The 20,970-nt window shown below is 41.2% G+C and overlaps 2 protein-coding genes across 3 annotated transcripts in view; one reads left to right on the top strand and one right to left on the bottom strand.

Moving 5' to 3' along the window:
* Positions 1-9,339, bottom strand: part of VEZT (vezatin, adherens junctions transmembrane protein) — an 81,922-nt gene extending 72,583 nt beyond the window's left edge. Inside the window, 1 exon segment of the mRNA XM_003804084.3 lies at positions 9,204-9,339. Within this exon segment, the coding sequence (XP_003804132.2) occupies positions 9,204-9,239 (36 nt within the window). The 5' untranslated portion in view covers positions 9,240-9,339.
* A 292-nt stretch (positions 9,340-9,631) lies between these two features.
* FGD6 (FYVE, RhoGEF and PH domain containing 6) overlaps positions 9,632-20,970 on the top strand; it is a 125,236-nt gene continuing 113,897 nt past the window's right edge. Inside the window, exons 1-2 of one of the 2 annotated variants that reach the window (XM_003783345.2) lie at positions 9,632-9,865; positions 15,733-18,139. In XM_003783345.2, the coding sequence (XP_003783393.1) occupies positions 9,850-9,865; positions 15,733-18,139 (2,423 nt within the window). In that variant the 5' untranslated portion in view covers positions 9,632-9,849. The remainder of the gene's footprint in view (positions 9,866-15,732; positions 18,140-20,970) is intronic. The other variant, XM_023509211.1, reaches the window with a different exon arrangement.

Raw genomic sequence — 20,970 nt, forward strand, 5'->3', positions numbered from 1 at the left:
ACGTTTTAAAGCAATAACTGAGAAAATGACATGAAGGCTGTGTTGACCAGTTTGATGGAAGTATTTCAGATTGCGTGTGAAAACCCCACACTGTACCCCAGAAGTGCATTAATGTACATAGTTACCATTCAATAAAAAAAAAAAAAAAAGAAAATTGTAACTGAACGATTACCATAGAAGAAATTGAACTGACGGACATCTATTACTTTTCCCCAGGAAAGACCCAAACAGGGGTGTCCAACCTTTTGACTTCTTTGTACCATACTGAAAATAGAAGAGTTGTCTTGGGCCATACATTAAACATACAAACACTGGCTGGGCATGGTGGCTCAGGCCCGTAATCCTAGCACTCTGGGAGGCCTACATGAGTGGACTGCTTGAGCTCATGAATTCAAGACCAGCCTGAGCAAAATTGAAACCCCCATCTTTACTAAAAATAGAAAAATTGAGCCCAAGAGTTGGAGATTGCTATCAACTATGAAGCCACGGCACTCTATCTAGGGCAATGGCTTAAGACTCTGTCTCAAAAAATAAATAAATAAATAAATAAATAAAAATAAAATAAATCCACAAACACTAATGAAAGCTGATAAGAGGGGAAACAAAAAAAAAAGGTCCATGCATAATTTTTGTAATACCTACCACCAAAGATAAGCAAAAACATGTTCACATAAGCCACATACGGTGCATGGGCCTCGACTGGACACCGTGGCAGGCCAGTTTAGCTATACCCTCAAGGAACAGATAATTTCCATTTTGTAAAATCAGTTCTAGAGAACAGAAAGAGATGGGAAGCTACCTGACACATTTAGAAGGCAAGAAGTAAATGCTCATGGATTGGAAAATTCAATATTGTAAACATGTTCATTTTCCCTGAACTGATCTGTATATTCAAAGCAATCTCAATCCAAATCTCAGTACTTTTTTTTTATCTGTAATTAACAGGCTGATTCTAAAATTCATATAGAAGTACAACGGGCCAAGAACAGCCAAAGGCAGTCTTGAAGAAAAACAAAACTGAGGAGCTTTTTTCCTATCAGATAATAATAACTAGTATAAAGTTTAGGTAATTAAAATAATATGGTCATAACAAAATGACAAATGGAAAAGAAGGGCCCCCAAACAGATCTACACATGAAAGATACCCCAATTCATAACAAAGGAAACACTACAGCTCAGTGGGGAAAAATCGTTCAGTAAATGTTTCTAGGTCAACTGGACAACCATATGGGAAAAAATGTTGATCTTTACTTGATACCACACAAAGAATCCACACCAGATGGATGGCAGATCTAAATGAAAAAGGTCAAATAAAGGTTTTAAAGAAAATGTCTTTGTGGACTCAAAAGAAGCAAATTTTTTTTTAAAGCAATAACCATAAAAGAGAAAGGTTTAATTAGATCATAGTAAATTTAAGAGTTTCTGTTCATTGAAAGATATTGTTAAGATAGGGCAGAGATAGCTATGCGCAGTGACTTACACCTATAATCCTAGCACTTTGGGAGGCTGAGCAGAAGGATTGCTTGAGGCCAGGAGTTCAAGATCAGTCTGAGCAACATAGTGAAGACCCCATCTCCCATCCCCCATCTCTACAAAAAATTTTTTAAGTTAGCAAGGCATGGTGGCATACACCTGTAATGAGGTGAGGCTACTTAGGAGGCTGAGACAGAAGGATCCTTTGAGCCCAGGTGTTTGAGGCTGAGCTCTGATGATGCCAGTGGACTCTAGCTCAGGTGACAAAATGAGATTCTATCTCAAAAAAGAGTACAGAGGGACCACACATAGCCTGAGATAAGATATTTGAGGTATATACAGCTTAGGTATTCACAGGAGATTGGTCTTAGGACCCCGGCATATACCAAGTCTGTGAATGTTCAAGTCCCTTATATAAAATGTCATAGTATGTGTATATAGCCTATGCATAGTCTCCCTCATACTTTAACTCATCTCCAGATTATGTATAATACCTAATATAATGTGAACACTATGTAAATACAGTATGTGTTATACTGTATAGCTTTATTTCATTTTATTATTTTATTTTAGAGATGGTGTCTCATTCTATCACCCAGGCTAGAGTGCAGCGGCAAAATCATAGCTCACTGCTGCCTAAAACTCCTGAGCTTAAGGGATACTCCTGCCTCAGCCTTCCAAGTAGCTGGGACTACAGGTGTGTGCCAGCATACACAGCTAATTAGTTTCCATTTTTCTTAGAGACACGGGTCTATATTGCTCAGTTTGGTCTTAAATTTCTGGCTTCAAGCAGTTCTCAGCCTCTTGAGTAGCGACGATTACATGTGAGAGCCACCCTGCTTCTAATCCCCCACAACTTTGTTGTTGTTGTTTTGAGACAGAGACTCACTTTGTCTCCCTCAGTAGAGTGTCATGGTGTCACAACTCACAGTAACCTCAAACTCTTCGGCTCAAGTGATTCTCTTGCCTCAGTCTCCTGTGTAGCTGGGACTACAGGTGCCTGCCACAATGCCCGGCTACTTTTAGGGCTGACTCAGGCTGGTCTTGAACTTGAGCTAAGGAGATCTACCCATCTTGGCCTCCAAGAGTGCTAGGATTATATGCCTGGGCCTTTTTTTGTTTTTTGATGGGTTGGTTGAATCTGCGGATAGGGAACCCATGGATACAGAGGGCCAAATGTATATCCAACAAAGAATGTATATCTAGTGTATGTAAAGAATTCCTTTAAATCAGTAAGAAAGAGATAACCTCCTTAAAAAAATATGTAAGAACCTTGAAGTGGAGGCTGGGCGTGGTAGCTCACATCTGTAATCCTAGCACTCTGGGGGGCCAAGGCGGGTGGATTGTCTGAACTCATGAGTTGGAGACCAGCCTGTGCCAGAGCAAGACCCCATCTCCAAAAGAAGCTGGGAGCTGTGCCCACTGTGCTGGATACCTGTAGTCCCAGCTACTTGGGAGGTTGAAGCAAGAGAATTGCTTGAGCCCAAGAGTTTGAAGTTGCTGTGAACTTATGATGCCATAGCACTCTTCCCAGGGTGACAAAGTGAGACTCTTGTCTCAAAAAAAAAAAAAATCTATAAATATAATACACCACATAAACAAACTAAAAAACAAAGACCATATGATTCTCTCAATAGATGCAGAAAAAGCTTTTGACAATATCCAACATCCTTTCATGATCAGAACACTTAAGAAAATAGGTATAGAAGGAACTTTTCTTAAACTGATAGAGGCCATCTACAGCAAACCCACAGCCAATACCATATTGAATGGAGTCAAACTGAAAACATTTCCACTCAGATCAGGAACCAGGCAAGGATGCCCATTGTGTCCACTGCTTTTTAACATTGTAATGGAAGTCTTAGCCATCACAATTAGGCAAGAGAAGGCGATCAAGGGTATACATAGGGTCAGAGGAGATCAAACTTTCACTCTTCGCAGATGATATGATTTTATACCTGGAAAACCCCAGGGACTCAACCACAAAACTCTTAGAAGTGATCAAGGAATACAGTAGCATCTCAGGATACAAAATCAATACTCACAAATCAGTAGCTTTTATATATACCAATACTAATCAGGCTGAACAAAGTCAAGGACTCTATTCTCTTTACAGTTGTGCCAAAGAAGATGAAATATTTGGGAATTTACCTAACAAAGGATGTGAAAGATCTCTATAAAGAGAATTATGACAAGGGTACAAGTGAATTTTTCTAGAACTAGAGTATAAATGTTTTAACACAATAACTAAGTAAATGACACAAAGTCTATGTTAACCAGTTTGATGAAAATACTTCAAATTGTATATGAAAACACTACACTGTACCCCATGTTTGCATTAATGTACACAGCTATCATTTAATAAAAAAAAAAAGAGAGAATTATGAAACTCTAAGAAGAAATAGCTGAAGATGTTAACAAATGGAAAAACATACCATGTCATGGCTAGGAAGAATCAACATTGTTAAAATGTCCATATTACCCAAAGCAATATACAAATTTAATGTAATCCCTACCAAAGCACCACTGTCATACTTTAAAGATCTGGAAAAAATACTACTTCGTTTATATGGAACCAGAAAAAAACTTGAATAGCCAAGACATTACTCAGAAATAAAAAGAAATCGGGAGGAATCACACTACCAAACTTCAAACTATACTATAAATCTATAGTGATCAAAACAGCATGGTACTGGCACAAAAATAGAGAGGTAGATGTATGAAACAGAATTGAGAACCAAGAGATGAACCCAGACACTTATGGTCATTTGATCTTTGATAAGCCCATCAAAAATATAAATTGGGGGAAAGATTCCCTATTTAACAAATAGTGCTGGGAGAATTGGCTAGTGACTTGTAGAAGACTGAAACTGGAACCACACCTTTCACCATTAACAAAAATTGACTCTCAATAGATGAAAGATTTAAACTTAAGACATGAAACTATAAAGATTCTCGGAGAGGCTGGGTGCCTGTGGCTCAAGTGGCTAAGGCACCAGCCACATACACCTAAGGTGGCGGGTTCGAATCCAGCCTAGGCCACCAAAACAACAATGATGTATGCAAACAAACAAAAAAAAAACCAGCCAGGCGTTGTGGTGGGTGCCTGTGGTCCCAGCTACTTGGGAGGCTGAGGCAGGAGACTCGCTTGAGCCCAGGAGTTGGAGGTTGCTGTGAGCTGTGATACCATAGCACTCTACCCAGGGGGATAGCTTGAGGCTCTGTCTCAAAAAAAAAAAAAAAAAAAAGATTCTTGGAGAGAGTACAGGAGAAACACTTGAAGAAATTGGCCTAGGAGAATACTTTATGAGGAGGACCCCTGCAGGGCAACTTAAGCAATACCAAAAATACATTACTGGGATCTGATCAAACTAAAAAGCTTCTGCCCAGCCAAGAACACAGTAAGTAAAGCAAGCAGACAGTCCTCAAAATGGGACAGGATATTTGCAGGTTATGCTTCTGACAAAAGTTTGATAACCAGAATCCACAGAGAACTCAAACTTCTTAACAAAAAAAGAACAAATAATCCCATTTCATTGTGGGCAAGGGACTTAAACAAAAGCTTCCCTGAAGAAGACAGGCACATGGCCTACAGACACATGAAAAAATGCTCATCATATTTAATCATCAGAGAAATGCAAATCAAAACCACTTTGATCATAACCACCTCTACTAGGTGTATATCCAAAAGACCAAAAATCACTTGATAATAAAGATATTTGCACCAGATTGTTCACTGCAGCTCAATTCATAATAGCAAGTCATGGAAGAAGCCCAAGTGCCCAATGACCCATGAATGGATTAATAAATTGTGGTATAGGTATACCATGGAATATCATGCTGCCTTAAAAAAGATAGAGACTTTACCTCTTTTATGTTTACATGGATGGAGCTGGAACATATCCTACTTAGTAAAGTATCTCAAGAATGGAAGAAAAAATATCCAGTGTACTCAGTACTATTATGAAACCAATTTATAATCACTCACGCTTTCATATGAAGAATAGATCACAACTATGGCCCAAGATGAAGGGGGGGAAGGGAGAGAAGAGGGGAGGTCAGATTGAATGGTGAGATCACACCTACGGTGCATAATGCAAGGGTATATGTCAGATCTATTAGTATAGAGTATAAATGTCTTAACACAATAATTAAGTAAACAAGATAAGGTATATATGAACCAGTGTGATGTAAGCGTTCCTAATTCTATATGAAGTCAGCACATTGTGCCACATAAATGCGTTAATGTATACATGATCTCCGTGTTTACAATTTAATAAAAAAAATAACCTTGAAGCAGCTTCACAAAAGTAGACATAAAATTAGCAAATAAATACATAAAATGTCTTAACTTCCTTATCAGGGAAATACAAATTCAAACCACAAGGAGATATCAGGACATAATTACCCATGTGATAAAAGAAAAAGGCTGAAATTAGGCTGGGTGGGGTGGCCCACACCTGTAATCCTAGCACTCTGGGAAGCCAAGGTGGGAGGATCAATCACTCTAGATCAGGAGTTGAAGATCAACCTGAGCAAGAGCCAGACTCCATCTCTACTAAAAATAGAGGAATTAGGGTGGTGCCTGTGGCTCAGTGAGTTGGGCACCGGCCACATATACCAAGAGTGGCAGGTTCGAACCCGGCCCTGGTCAAACTGCAACAAAAAATAACCGGGAGTTGTGGTGGGCGCCTGCAGTCCCAGCCTCTTGGGAGGCTGAGGCAAGAGAATCGCCTAAGCCCAATAGTTGGAGGTTGCTGTAAGCTGTAACACCACAGCACTCTACTGAGGGTGACAAAGTGAGACTCTGTCTCTAAAAAAAAGAGGAATTAGCTGAGTAAGTGTTGTGGTGGGTACCTTGTAGTCCTAGTTACTGGGGAGGCTGAGGCAGGAGCATCGCTTGAACCCAGGAGTTTGAGGTTGTTGTAAGATAGGCTAATGCCATGGCACTCTAGCCTGGGGCAACAAAGTGAGACTCTCTGGGTAGGGGAGACCCAAACCCCTGAATTAGCAAGTGTTGATGAGGATGTGGAGCAAGGGACCTCGTATCATACACTCCTGTCGGCAGTATAAATTGATACCACCACTTTGGAAGAATGTTTGACAATATCTATGGAAGGTGAATATTTCCTATATCCCAGCAATTCTACTCCTAAGTATTTACCCTCAGAAATCTGTTTAACAAAACACATAATAAAAGGTTTGCAGTAGCACTAATAGTTTAAAGCTGGAAACTACTCAATAACCACCAACAGAAGAATGGATTAAATAATGGTCATATAGAATACCCTGGAGAAATAAAAAAATGCTCGTGTAACAATATGGATGAACCTTACAAAGCCAGGGAGCAAAAAAGCCAGATACAAATGAACATATACATGCAATTGCCCAGGGTATAAACAATAAAAATAGACAAAATTAATCTGTTAGATATTATAAGTCTGAATAGTGACTATCTTGGGGGTGACTAAAAAGGACCAGGAGGGAGCTTCAGGTGTGCTAGTGATATTCTCTTTCCTGAACTGGGAGCTCAACCTATGAAAATATACCAATATGCACGGTTATGATTTGTATACTTTATGCAAATTACACTGCCATAAAAGTTAAGGTGTATAATAAACAGCAAATAAACAGCAAACAAAAAAATTTTCTACAAGCATGGCAATGGTTAGGTAATATACGAAGAACTAAGGCAAATCAATTTTTTAAAAGCTGACATCAAATAGGAAAATGAGCAAAAAATATCCTCAAATAAAAAAATTAAAATGGCCAATAAATGTACAAATGCACAAAATGTAAACTAAAACAATGGAATGCTATTTTTCTTATTAAATTAACAGAGATTAAAGGAAACTAATATGGTTGCTGCTGAGGATTTGGTGAAACTAATACTCTCTTATTCCTAATGGCAATGAGAATCTTTCTGCATTAAGTCTAAATGTTCATATCCTTTGACCTACAAGTTCCACTTCTAGAAATTATTCTGAGGAAAATCAGAGTTACAGTTAAAGATAGGCTATGTTAGTGTTGATTACAAACATGGGCATTAATTTTATCCAATAATGGGGAAATGGTTATATTAGGATCCATGTACATGATGGGATATTAATAATTTTTTTCAAAGAATGATGAATAGGGAAATATTGACGATAAATTCAAGTAAAAAATATACACAAAATTCTATGTGGCATATCTTTTGGGTTAAAAAACACTACACACACATAAACACATTTACACAGAAAAAAATGTCTGTAAGAACACATACTATACAGTTAATAGTAGCCATCTTTGGGTGGTGGGATAATGGATGATTTTCATTTTCTTAGCTTATTTTCTAATAAGTAAAATGTTCTTTGAGCATGTATTACTCTGTATGATATTCAGAGATGAAGAAGATAATGGGATTAAAAAAATACATCCACCCTGTTTACCTTACTCTAGAAATCTAAGCAACATACATTTCTCTCTCCTTCGACTCCATACTCCATCTGTAATTGTTACCTCAATTCTAAATTAGAAATGTCGATCCAAGCTGTTATTATTCCTTTTCTCATTTCCAAAATTCAGGACCTAATGAACTCACACTCAGACTCTTCATTTCGGTAAAATGGCCCCATTTTCCATTACTTTTACATTGTGGCCCCATCAAACCACTCTCTATAGCGACCCTCCACCACACCCATGCCCCTACTTTCACACCTCCCAACCTTGGCATACATACTCAATTCCCTTTCTGTATAATACATTTTCTCCATTCAGTCTTTCTAATCCGATTCATGGTTCAAGATTCACATAGTATATCCTTACTATAGGTAGCCTCTTGGAGACTGCAAAAACAGACAGCCGTTTCCAAATTAATCCTCCAGTGACAGTTTGTACATATTTCAACATCTAATATTCTCTGCTGCGAGTGCCTTGCTTTCCCGTCGCATGGCAGTGACCACTTCTTTTTAAAACATCTCTTAATATCTAGGTGAATGACCAGAAGTAAAGGGGATACACAGGGATGTGAGTTTTGACCTCCGTAAGATAGAAAAATGGCACCAAAAGCACTCGCCTGATTTTCTTCATTCAAGATGGCAGAAAATGTCTTAAAACAGTCCCACACAAAAGCACTCACTCACATCCAGAGCTTCGAGTCAGAAGAATTGGCTACACCTAGCGCAACAGCAAAGGACAAAAGAATCGAATCTAGACGCTGAAATGCTCTGGCTCTAACCATCCACAGTAGGTCCCACACAGACTTTAAACCGTGTTACAAAACTGGCACCTGCTGCCTTCATTCCAAGAGCCACGCCTAGACTGTGAACGGTGATCTGAAGCACTTCTGGATACTGACCCCCAAATCGAGAATGATAAAAGAGGAGGTTAAGTTGTGCGTAGGTAAAATGCACGATTCGGCCGCGCCCCAAACAGGCGCAGCCCCCCAGCGGTGCATCCATTCCTTGGGGGATGGACAGACAGGGCTCCCGCCCACGGGCCTGGCAACCAGGTCCGGGCTGGGAATTCTGGGCGGTCCTGAGGGAGAGGCCGGCCACGGCCAAGGCGCCTCCCGCTACACCTGTCAGGCTGCGGCCGATACTAGGCCCACAAATCACAGGGGTTCGGTGGTCCAGGCCAGCAGTAGCGCGTCACTCGATCCCTCGCCCCGGGATCGCCTTGCCTCCTCGCTTTCCCTCTCGTCCTTCTCAAACAAAGGCAATCCACACCCACCGCCATTTTCCACTTACCTCAAAAACCACCTCTTCGTCAAACTCCGGTGTCATCCTTCTCCGCCATGCCACCAGCCTCAGCACGATGGGAAATGAAGGCGGGAGAACAGGCGGCACAGATACTTCAGCTTCTGTCGGTCCCGCGGGTCTAGAAAACCACAATTCCCAGCATGCCTCGCTGCTTTCGCCTCTCTTTTCAGGCCCGCCTATTGGTGCAGAAGGTGAGCGTGGGAACGGGAGGGGCGGGAGCGGGATGAAGCTCGAGCCCTCCGACTGGTGGAGTCTGAGGCTTTTGTCTGCCTTTTACCGCCGCGACGAGCAGGGGGCGCCTAGAGCTCTGATTTTTTTAGAGCTGGAGAGGGACACGCGCCGGCGGAGCCGCGGTGAGCCCCGCTCGTGCCCGCGCCTAGCTGGCGGCCGGGAGTCGGAGGGGCGGCGCTCGTGCTCGCCCGCCCGCCGCTGGCGGCTCGCGCCTGGGAGCGCGGCTGGGTGGCTGGAGCTGGCCGCATCCTTTGTGCGGCGCTCAGGCTGCGCAGCGGGGCGGCGGGACGGAATGTGGGCTCTGCAGGGGCTTTTCTCTTCTGCCCTAACTCTGGAAACAATGGACTGAGAAGGGAACATGGATTGAGGGGCGCGAGGGGGAGGCGAACTGCACGGGAGAGTCATGACTTCTGCCGCGGGTAAGTGACGGCGCTCGCGCTGCCGCTGGAAAGTTTGCTGGGAGCGCTCCTGGGCTTTGGGCTCTGGAGCAACTTTCTTCGCCGGGTGGGCGAGCTGTGTGCTCCCTGCCTTTCCCGGGCACTGCGGCAAGTGCGGAGCCCAGGGGGGTTGTAGCCGGATTTCTCTCTTCCTGCGGAGAGCGTCTCTCTGGAAATCGTGGATCCCCCGGGACCCCCACCTTCAAAGGGAGGCCCGCTCTTTAACGCCTCGGTGAAAGGCGAAATATAAAGAGCGCGTTTGCTCAACTCTCCTACAATTTGAGCGACTTTGCCATTGCGAATGAAAACAGTGTAGCTTCCCATGTTAAGAATCGGTTATTCTAGGAAAGGTCAGTGTTCCCAGGATATTGAACTCGGGAACTATGCTGAGTCGCGCTGAACCAAGTATCGGCTGGAAAGCCTTTTCCTTATTAGATAAAGAGGGCTAGACATTGTTATTCCTGTCCTGGTGGTTTTACCCCTGTTACCTGAGAAGCGTTGGAGTAGGACTGCTGATGGCAGTTGTTTTGCTCATCTTCATCCAATCATTTATATATATATATATATATATATATTTTTTTTTTTTCTATTTCTATTTCTACCTGACTGGTGTAAACAAAGCCTGAATTTCTGTCTGCCTCTCGTAGTCCTTTCCCCGTCATCCAGATGACAAAGCCTGTATTTACCTTTGTGTGGATTTTGAGCAATTCTGGACATTGTTCTTCTGAACATTCTTAAGGAACAGTTTTTAAATTTCAAAATAATTACCAGTGTGTTACGTTCCCTTTACAAAAATGTAGTTTAACTTTTAAACCAGAACTTAATACTGTATTCAGTGAAATACTAAGAGCTTTTTAATTTTTTTTACATTTTTCATTAGAAATTGTAATAGTTTAACGCTTCCCGTCAAAGTTACTTTTAGAATCAGCACTGAAGTATCAGATTAAACTTTCATTGCTTTTTTTGGCATTTGTTTAAAATCCCTGCAACTTGAAACCGTCAAGCAGCGCTCCACATGTTATGATTTGTATTATTTCTAAAGCCTAGATACAATGTAGTGTTGCATTGGTGGGTGTAATCAGATTACAACTAAGGAAAGAAGAAGTTAGCCAATAGGAAAAGAAGGCATGGAGTGAAATATTCTGAAGTTGCAGAGATCTTTCTTTTTGATTGTTAAATGTATGTATATGAGATGTCATCATGCACTGTGTAGTTAACAGTTTTTATAAACTCTGTTCTGTGCAAAGGGAGACTTTCTACTTACAAAGCTAAATTATTTTCATTCCAAATTTCTGTGCCTTACCTTTGTTCAAGTAATTAATTGAAATTTAAAGTGGTTGTAAATTTAACCAGCCAATTTTAGTTCTTCCCCTTTTTTACACAAATGAATTTAAAATATTCATATCTTATATGTATCGGTTTTCAATTTCTGTCCTAACAATACAGAAGCATTTAATTTTTGACATTTCTACATGCAAACTTCATCTCTGGGTCCCGATCTGGAAGTTTATGATTCTTTCACTTGAATTACCCTAGAATAATAAGCTATTTTTATATTTTATCAGCTTTATAATTAAAGAAATCCACAAACATTTTTGTGGTGCTTAAGAGAGGAACACTTCCTGTGTCTAGCTGAGTGAGTTGGTTTTTAGCATGGCTTGCTGAGAAGCATTAACTACTTTTTTGCTCACCCATCTGTTAAGGTTTATTATAATTCTTTCTTGTGTCTAAATGAGGACTGTGAAAGAGAACTGGAGTTTTTCCCCACCCTATTCTTTTTTTTTTTTTTGAGATGGAGCCTCAAGCTGTCCCCCTGGGTAGAGTGCTGTGGCCTCACAGCTCACAGCAACCTCCAACTCCTGGGCTCAAGTGAGTCTCCTGTCTCCACCTCCCAAGTAGCTGGGACCACAGGCGCCCGCCACAACACCCAGCTATTTTTTGGTTGCAGCCGTCATTGTTGTTTGGCGGGCCTGGGCTGGATTCGAACCCGCCACCTTAGGTGTATGTGGCTGGCGCCTTAGCCACCTGAGCCACAGGCACCGAGCCTCCTACCCCATTCTTATAAAATTATGTATACATAGTCCTTACAAGCTGATTACAGTGCCTTTTGGGAACAGTAGTCAAACCATTAAAACTTTTAGGAAAGTTATTTGCAATTTGGGGAAGGGAAGTTTGTTTCGAATTTAATCTATGAGGTATTTGGGAGGGTTGGTTCAATTTAAGAAAAAAAAGAGTGTTGTAGAACATTTAAGTTATACCTATGTATCCAAAACCAAGAAAAACTTGTTTTGTTTTTCTGTGTCTGTGAAAGAATGGATCCTTAGAAGAGATTTTAGAATTATTCTAAGCAGTATGTGAAAAAGGAGAGAGAATTATAGGTGAATATTTTGTATGTCTTTGAACACGTGCAGGTCTCTGTCTCATTAAGTCTGTGCTTTGCTGTTTGGCTGGCCTAGTAGCCAGGAGAGTGTACCCTTGAACCACAACCATCTGTGTTTAACAGATGACGAGTATGTTTGTAATAGTTAGTAAAATGGTTACTAGTGCTTTACTTTCTTACCTTATATTTCCCCTGGGCCAAACAGCTGTGTAAATAAAAGATTTGCTGCTTTGCTCTAGGAAGCTTTGGGTCTGACTGTTGATACAGTATTAAGATCCAAAGGTGCTGGATTCATTGCCAAACATCATGTACTTATTGCAAGAGTTTGACATCGGAGCAGACTCTAACATAATGGCTTATTTTTTTGAGTTATGTTTCTTTTAAAATAGAGCCATTAAAAAAATAACAATCATGAAAGATTTTGGATATTGCTATGCCAGTGACTCAGTTGACCAGTTCCTATTAATAATTAAGGAATTATTCAATAATCCTATTGAAGTTGATTTCTGCTCACTTTTCAAAATATTATTCTACATTAAAATGGATATTGATTTTTTTTTTTTTAAAGAGATTTCCTGTTACTGAAACTTATTAAAAAGTATGTGTATAGGGCAGCTCTGATTATTCCCAGGCCCTGTGTTCAGTGCTGGGATACAGCCGTGATTGAAACTGGAGCTGATCTTATAGTGGTGAAGACAAGGGTACACTGAAGAAAAACCAGAGAAAGAGGCCACAGCGTATCAGGGTTCTCCCGAGGCAGTTATCTCAGAAGTTACAGTCTTAGATTCATCTGGACTTTAGAAATCTTCCAAGTAAAGAAAGTGAGGAAGCCAGGTCTGCACAAGGCACACAATTGAGTTAGCCAGGTCCCCAAGTTATTGGCTTCCTCCAATACATAGGTGAACTAACAATGGCACGCTGAAGTTCACAGTTCCTGAATTCCTTGAGTTAAGTGCTGAAAGCTTTACTTAATGCTGTGCTATATTTATTGGGAATCAATCTTAGCTCATATGTAGCTAATTGAATTTCAGTGACAGTAAGAGAGAATTTATGTCTCTTGGAAGCAGACTTATGTACAAAAGACATTTAAAGAGTGACATTGGTACTGGGGAGAGGAATGATTTAACAAAAATAAAAAATAAATTGGTTAAATGACAAGGCTCTAAGATCCAGATAGTGAAAGGTTAATTTAATGAGATGAGGTGGGGTTTTTTTTTTTAATTGTAATAAAATACATGTAATGTAAATTTAGCACCTTAACCTTTTTAAAGTGTATAGTTCAGACGTGTTAAGCATACCCATGTTACACAGCCAATCTCCAGAACGCTTTTCATTTTGCAAAACTGACATGTTAAGAAAATTCTTTCAAAAATCCCAGGGGTAGTGTGTTTTAAGAATGGGTGCAGAAATGAAATCAACATGACAGGCTGTCAGTTTTTATTGAGTTTGGATGGGAAGTAGGAAAGAGGCCTAAGGCATTCATGCTTTCTCTTAGGACTTAATAGATCAAGAGTTTAATAGTATGGGCTGTCAATGTATAAAAATATAAGAAAAAAATAGTTTAGTAGCCCCTTATAACATGTTTTATCATTAGGCTTTGAAAGATTTCACAGTTATTATCTGCCTTAAAACAAAAAAAACTTAACATAAACTAATAATATGGTTACTGAACAGCTAACTGAAATTATATAGCTTTAGAAATTTGTATTTATTCTGAAAAATAATTCATTATCTTCCTTATTTACGATAATATTATATGCCTGTATACCTATTAATAATAATATACCTAGAAATTGAGTGAGAAGACATCTATTAACATATAATCTTTGTTGTACACATAGTTTTAGGGGGTTGGGAAATTCTTCCTTGGTTGGTCAAAGGAAGTAGAGCATCCTACTTGGAGTTTTTTGTTTGTTTGTTTCTTGTTTTTGAGTTGTTTTTTGCTCAGTTCCATGTAATATCTTCCCAAGTGTCGTGACTAATTTCCTTGGTTGAAAAGAAATCATCACCAAATGAAATATCAAAGCCTCTGTGTCTGCAGACAGTGTCTAGTTTAGTTAAACAATGTCCAGCAGTCCTTTTCCAGGAGATACTTTTTAAAGTTTTCATCAGTAAATTAAGGTTTTATTAAGTATTTGATTCTGTCAAAGGAACAAATATAAGAAGTATTAAACACTTTGTAAACTCAAGCCACTCAGGCAAAATATGGTTGATAAGTAACAATGTAGGTAGGAGAATGTAAAGGAACATAAAAGGATACAGACATACAGGTTCTATATATATTTTCATTTCATAGGTCTTTTGTGTAAAGCTTTTTATTTTTTATTTTTTTTAAAAGAGAGAGAGAGACTCTCACTCTGCGGCCTTGGCTGGAGTATAGTGGCTAGATCATAGCTCGCTGCAGCCTTGAACTCCTGTGCTCAAATGGTCCTCCTGCCTCAGCCTCACAAGTAGCTAGGATGACAGACACTTGCCACCATGCTTGGCAAATTTTTCAGGTTTTTGTAGAGATGGACTCTGTTGCCCAGGCTGTTCTCAAATTTATGGCCTCAAGTGATCCTCCTGCCTTGGCCTCCCAAAGTGCTAAGATCACAAAGTCATGGGCCACCCTTCCCAGTCTTTTTGAGTAAAGTTTTTATTAGGTTCCTATAAGCAGGTATGTACAAATCTAGCATGGTATAATTGTTAACTGTGTACTTTTTGTATATATAGTCAAGAAGAATTGCTATACTAGCTATTGTGTCAACTTTTAAATGCACTAGAACAGTGGTTATTAATGAAGGATAAACAATATAATCACCTGTGGAACTTAAAAAGAAATACAGATGTCCTGAATCTGTCCCCAGATCAGAGGTAGAGCCTAGACATGTAGCTTGTTGAAAAAACATAATGAAAACTCCCAATTAATAACCCTTGAACAGAGAAATACCACCTTTATTATGACCCTCAAATAATAACAAAGAATTCATTTTCAGTTTTTAAGTTTAGAAAATTTCAGCTCTCTATCTTCCTTTGGGGTTCTGTCTATTGAAGCAGACAGATCATTGATAAAAGGCATTTACACAACTCTATTATATTATCATTAAGGTAGAAGAATATGACTGCTTATCCATATGAGAAGCTTAAAGACTTGTATCCTACATTTAACTTACACAAATTCAACTCTTCAAGCAAATGAACTGAAGAACTACTATACAGGTCCCAAGCAGAAGTCAGTTCTTTAGTGTAATTTATGCTAACCTGTTCAAAAGTTGATAGAAAAACTATATTGAACTTACTTTAATGTGTACAATATAGCCAAAGCTGTGTGTACTGGAATTGAAGGACCATTTAAGGAATCTTCGAGAGTAATACTGATTCCATACAATGTAACGTAATCTACCCAGTAAAATGCAAGTTCACATTGTTAAAAGTAAAAATGTCATTGAATGCTTATTTTAACATCAAATTATTCTTTTTGCCTTTCTAGAGATTAAGAAGCCACCAGTGGCCCCCAAGCCAAAGTTTATTGCGGCAAATAATAAGCCAGCTCCTCCTCCTGTGGCTCCTAAGCCTGACATTGTGATTTCTAGTGTTCCGCAGGCCACAAAGAAAGCCAAACCTGCAATAGCCCCCAAACCAAAAGTTCTGAAGAGTTCTGTTCAAGATGGCGGGCAGTCACCCTCAAGGAAAAGGACTTTGAACCTGGAAGAGCATAAACAAGAATTAGCGGAAAGCACTGCCAATTTTAATGGCAAAAATGTAGGAGAGCAGAATAACGATTATACCTTACCAATGTGTTCCTGTAGTTCCGAGTGTATCCATAAGCTTGCGAATAGAGAGAACGTGTGTGTAAAGCAGCTTGTTTTAGAGCCCCTGGGAATGAATGAAAATTTACAAAATTGTAAGCCTGATGAGTCTTTGACTGTAAAAACTATGAGTAAATATGATTCTCCTGGTGAAAAGGCCAAAAACCAGACTAATGTAGTTTTCAAGGCAAATGTCCTAGAAGAGAAGCTTAAAGATGTCTTAACACACCGAATGTCACCTTTTATTTCCTCCAAGAAGCACAGGTCCGCGGACAACCCAGAAATGAATGGTGGCTATAATTCACACAGACAATTCAGAATTGAATTTGAGGATTTGCTACCTTCCCCGCCCAGCTTTGAAAATGCTCCTGATCGTCACAATTGCCACTTCAAGCTTCCTAGTGATGAATTTCAAAATTTTGAAGCTTGTCAGGATGGCAGTGAAAAAAGCAATAGTGACTTTTATTCATCCAAACCAGAAGCTCTAGAAAACAGTAAAAAGGGTACTTTGATATCTTCAGATGAAGTTAGTAAAAAATCTGAAGTCAAAGATCTTGGTCCCTTAGAAATTCACCTAGTATCATATAGCCCCAAATTTCCAACTCCCAAGCCCAGAAAGACACGCGCTGCTCGTCTCTTACGCCAAAAGTATGTAGATGCTCCTAGTGAAAGTACCGAGGAACCGGAAAATTCCACCAGTAGCTCTTCTTGTCTTAGCGAAGATAGTTTGAAAAACAATGAAATCAGTGTTCTGCATCCGAGTAGCCAGGAACAGGTGGACAAAATGAATCCAGGAAATAAAAAGGAATTGAAGGTGGACCCCAACAGTGACAGACAGGCCTTGGTCAAGTCACAGAAAGCCAGGTGTCAGGAAACATCGTCCTTTGAAAAAACAACCCCTTCATTAGATGCAGACTCTGATTTGACTTCTGACAGCACTGCAATAGATGGTTCCAGTACATCACTTGGTGTGGACAAAGGGACCAGTTTTATAAGATGCAGTACTCTATCTATGAGCCTGCCTAAGCAGCTCAAATTAACTTGCAGTGAACATTTGCCTGCTGCCTGTAACCTGGGAGTTTCTACCCCTCAAATGCAAAAGGAGTCTATAATAAAAGAGGAAGTTTCCTCAAGAATTGTCCCCAAAAAACCTCAGAGACACAGCTTGCCTGCCACAGGAGTGCTTAAAAAGGCTGCATCTGAGGAGCTCGTGGAGAAAAGTTCTTATCCCTCAAGTGAAAAACATTCAGAGAAAGGTCTTGAAAGAAATCATCTTCAGCATCTGTGTGCCCAGAACCATGGGGTGTCGTCCTCTGATGTGCCTAAGCAGGCTTCTGAAAAGCCAGTGTGGAAATTACCTCATCCTATTTTACCCTTTTCAGGGAACCCAGAGTCCTTAAAGTCTGTCACCTCCAATAGTGAGCCTTCCACGGCCCTGACCAAGCCTCGAGCAAAGTCATTGTCTGCTGTGGATATGGAAAGGTGCACCAAACCTTGCAAAGATTCTACAAAGAAGAACTCTTTTAAAAAGTTGCTCAACATGAAACTGTCCATCTGTTTCATGAAGAGTGACTTTCAGAAATTTTGGTCCAGGAGTAGCCAACTTGGAGACACAACGGCAGGCAGCTTCTGCCATAGGGAACGCAAGAGAATCGAAGGTGATTGGCATGGCTTGTTGGGAGGAGAAGGGAGGAGAAGTAAACCTACGAAGGCATATTCTGCAGATAATAACTACAGCCTGGAATCCCAAAAGAAGGGGAGGAAGTCTCGGGGCCAGACCAGTGCCCCGAACGGTCTCAGAGCTGAGTCTTTGGATGACCAAATGCTTTCCAGGGAGTCATCACCTAAGACACCCTGCAAATCTGTTACAAGCCTCTGTGCCCCAGAGTATGAAAATATACGTCATTATGAGGAAATACCAGAGTATGAGAACTTGCCATTTATTATGGCTGTAGGGAAAAGTCCAGAACAGGAATGGCAGAATCCCAGCAGCATGGAGGACACTGATGCCAATGTGTATGAGGTAGAAGAGCCATATGAAGCTCCAGATGGCCAGCTGCCACTTGGACCCAGACATCAGCATTCCAGGTAACACCTAACCCTCAACAAGCCTGTGAGACAGGAATGCAGGGGGGAAATCACTTTGTGAAGGTATGGTTTAGAAAGCACATGTTGGCTCGGCGCCTGTGGCTCAAGCGGCTAAGGCGCCAGCCACATACACCTAAGGTGGCGGGTTTGAATCCCCAGCCCGGGCCCGCCAAACAACAATGATGGCTGCAACCAAAAAATGGCCAGGCGTTGTGGCGGGCGCCTGTAGTCCCAGCTACTTGGGAGGCTGAGGCAGGAGACTCGCTTGAGCCCAGGAGTTGGAAGTTGCTGTGAGCGTGATGCCATGGCACTCTACCCAGGGGGATAGCTTGAGGCTCCGTCAAAAAAAAAAACCAAAAAAAAGAAAGCACATGTTAAATTATTCCTAAGTGCAGCCTCTTTTTATCAGACAGTTTGAGTGGATATTTGCAGTGCAAGCTTGGAGCAGTTAACTTGTGTTAGCTGATTCAAAGAATTTCAACCAATCACACGGTGGGTCCTATAAGGAAGGCCTGGGACAGAGAACTCCTGGAACCCATAAGGACCAACTCAGAAATCACGGCAGGGAAGCTGGGGCAGGAAATTGGCACATGATGAGGCTTATTTGTAAGTGTAAGAAATCTGAAGTCATTGAATCCATGTGTTTACCTGTGGTGTCCTTGTCAGATTAAACTTCTAAATTTGCAGAAGTCACCATTGTGTAAGAATTGGTTATTTTATTTGTTGAAGGGTAGTTGCTGACCCCAAATGGATACAGGAAAAATGCAGGAAACATACCAGTAGTCTTCTTTCTCACTTGGGTATGTGTACTTCCTACCTGTGGAGTTCCTACTCCAACCCTCTTATTAAAATCTTGCCCCATCTTTGATGGACCACAGTTTCTCAAACTTTTTAAACAGGGGGCCAGTTCACTGTCCCTCAGACCATTGGAGGGCTGGACTGCGGGCTCTGGGACAAGTTGGCTGCTAAGCAGGACAGGCAGCGGCAGCAAAAACACCCGGCGGGCCGCATGTGGCCCATGGGCCGTAGTTTGAGAATGCCTGGTCCAGATCATCAGTCTTTGGCTTCACAAAGCTTTTTTTTTTTGAGACAAAGTCTCAACCTGTAGCCCTCGGTAGAGTGCTGTGGCATCACTGCTCACAGCAACCTCAAACTCTTGGGCTTTAGCAGTTCGCCTGCCTCAGCCTCCCAAGAAGCTGGGGCTACAGGCACCCACCACAATCCTTGCCTATTTTTTGGTTGCAGTCGTCATTGGTGTTTGGCAGGCCTGGGCTGGATTCGAACTCACCAGTCACAGTGTATATGGCTGGCACCTTAGCTGCTTGAGCTACAGGTGCGGAGCCCCCAAAGCTTCTGACACTTTCCTAGTAGGAAGTGTTTATTTCCTCTTCTGACCAGTCACTTATGCTGTGATAGCCTTTAATCTCAGTCCGTCCTGTGGTTTAATAATTTGTTGATTTGTCTGATGTTCTGTATTTAGTTTGAAACTCCGTGAAGAATTCCAGTCATATCTTTTTTTTTTTTTGTAGTTTTTGGCCGGGGCTAGGTTTGAACCCACTGCCTCCGGCATATGGGGCCGGCGCCTATTCCTTTGAGCCACAGGTGCCCCCCCAGTCATGTTGTTTTATCGTGCATGAGGCTAAGCAAGGGGCCCAGTAGTTGCTGGTTGGGTGTGTGAGAGAATGAATGAAAAGCAGGTAAAGGAAACCACTGCAGCTGTTTCCTTCCCTCTCCCATGCCCCAAAGGTAGCCTTCGCTTTGTATTTCAAGTGTTTGTTTTGTGTTTAACAAAAAAGCACACAGACCCTTTTTGAAGCCTTCAGATATTATTCTTAGGCTGTTAACTTCAGGCCTTTGAGTCATGAGCATCTTAAAATGTGACTTTGTAGAAATATGTTCCTGGGGGCGGCGCCTGTGGCTCAAAGGAGTAGGGCACGGGCCTGTATTACCGGAGGTGGCGGGTTCAAACCTACCCCCGGCAGAAAGAAAAAAAGGAAATACGTGTCTGGCACTAGTCAGGGATGGTTAAAGCATAATTGGGTGAATTGAATCAATACAATTGTCAAACAAGCCAGTGTGCCAAGTAAAGTTAATTTTTTTTTAAGTAAAGTTAATTTTTTGAAGTTCTTTTAACTGTCAGATACTCCTAGCATTTTTTTTTTTTTGAGACAGTTTTATTATGTCACCCTCGGTAGAGTGCTGTGCCATCACAGCTCATGGCAACCTCAAACTTCTGGGCTTAAGCAGTGTTCTTGCCTCAGCCTCCAAGTAGCTGGGACTACAGGCGCCCACCACAATGCCCAGCTATTTTTTGGTTGTAGTTGTCATTGTTGTTTGGCAGGCCCAGGCTGGGTTCAAACCTGCCAGTTCTAGTATGTGGCTGGCGCCCTAGCCACTGAGCTACAGGCACGGAGCCCCTAGCATTTTCCTTTACTTATAATCCTCTCTGCCCTTCTTCCTTTTACCTAAAAAAGGCTACTTTTTCTCTCTTGCCTAGTTTTTTTTTGAGACAGAGTCTCACTACGTCCCCCTCAGTAGAGTGCTGGTGTCACAGCTCACAGCAACCTCAAACTCTTGGGCTTTAGCGATTTGCTTGTCTCAGCCTCCCGAGTAGCTGGGACTACAGGTGCCTGCCACAATGCCCGGCTATTTTTTTGTTGTAGTTGTCATTGTTGTTTAGCTCTCCTGGGCCAGGTTCGAACTCGCCACTCTCAGTGCATGTGGCTGGCGCCAAGCCTCTTGACTAGTTTTTCTTATAGCTGACTCTATTCTGTTTACAGTTGTCTGCTCTCTAAACATTAAAACCTGGGCAAAAGCCCTTTCCTTGGCCT

Source organism: Otolemur garnettii, unplaced genomic scaffold (assembly GCF_000181295.1).
Source record: "Otolemur garnettii isolate 467f Iridium unplaced genomic scaffold, OtoGar3 scaffold00007, whole genome shotgun sequence".
Classification (NCBI taxonomy): Eukaryota; Metazoa; Chordata; class Mammalia; order Primates; family Galagidae; genus Otolemur; species Otolemur garnettii.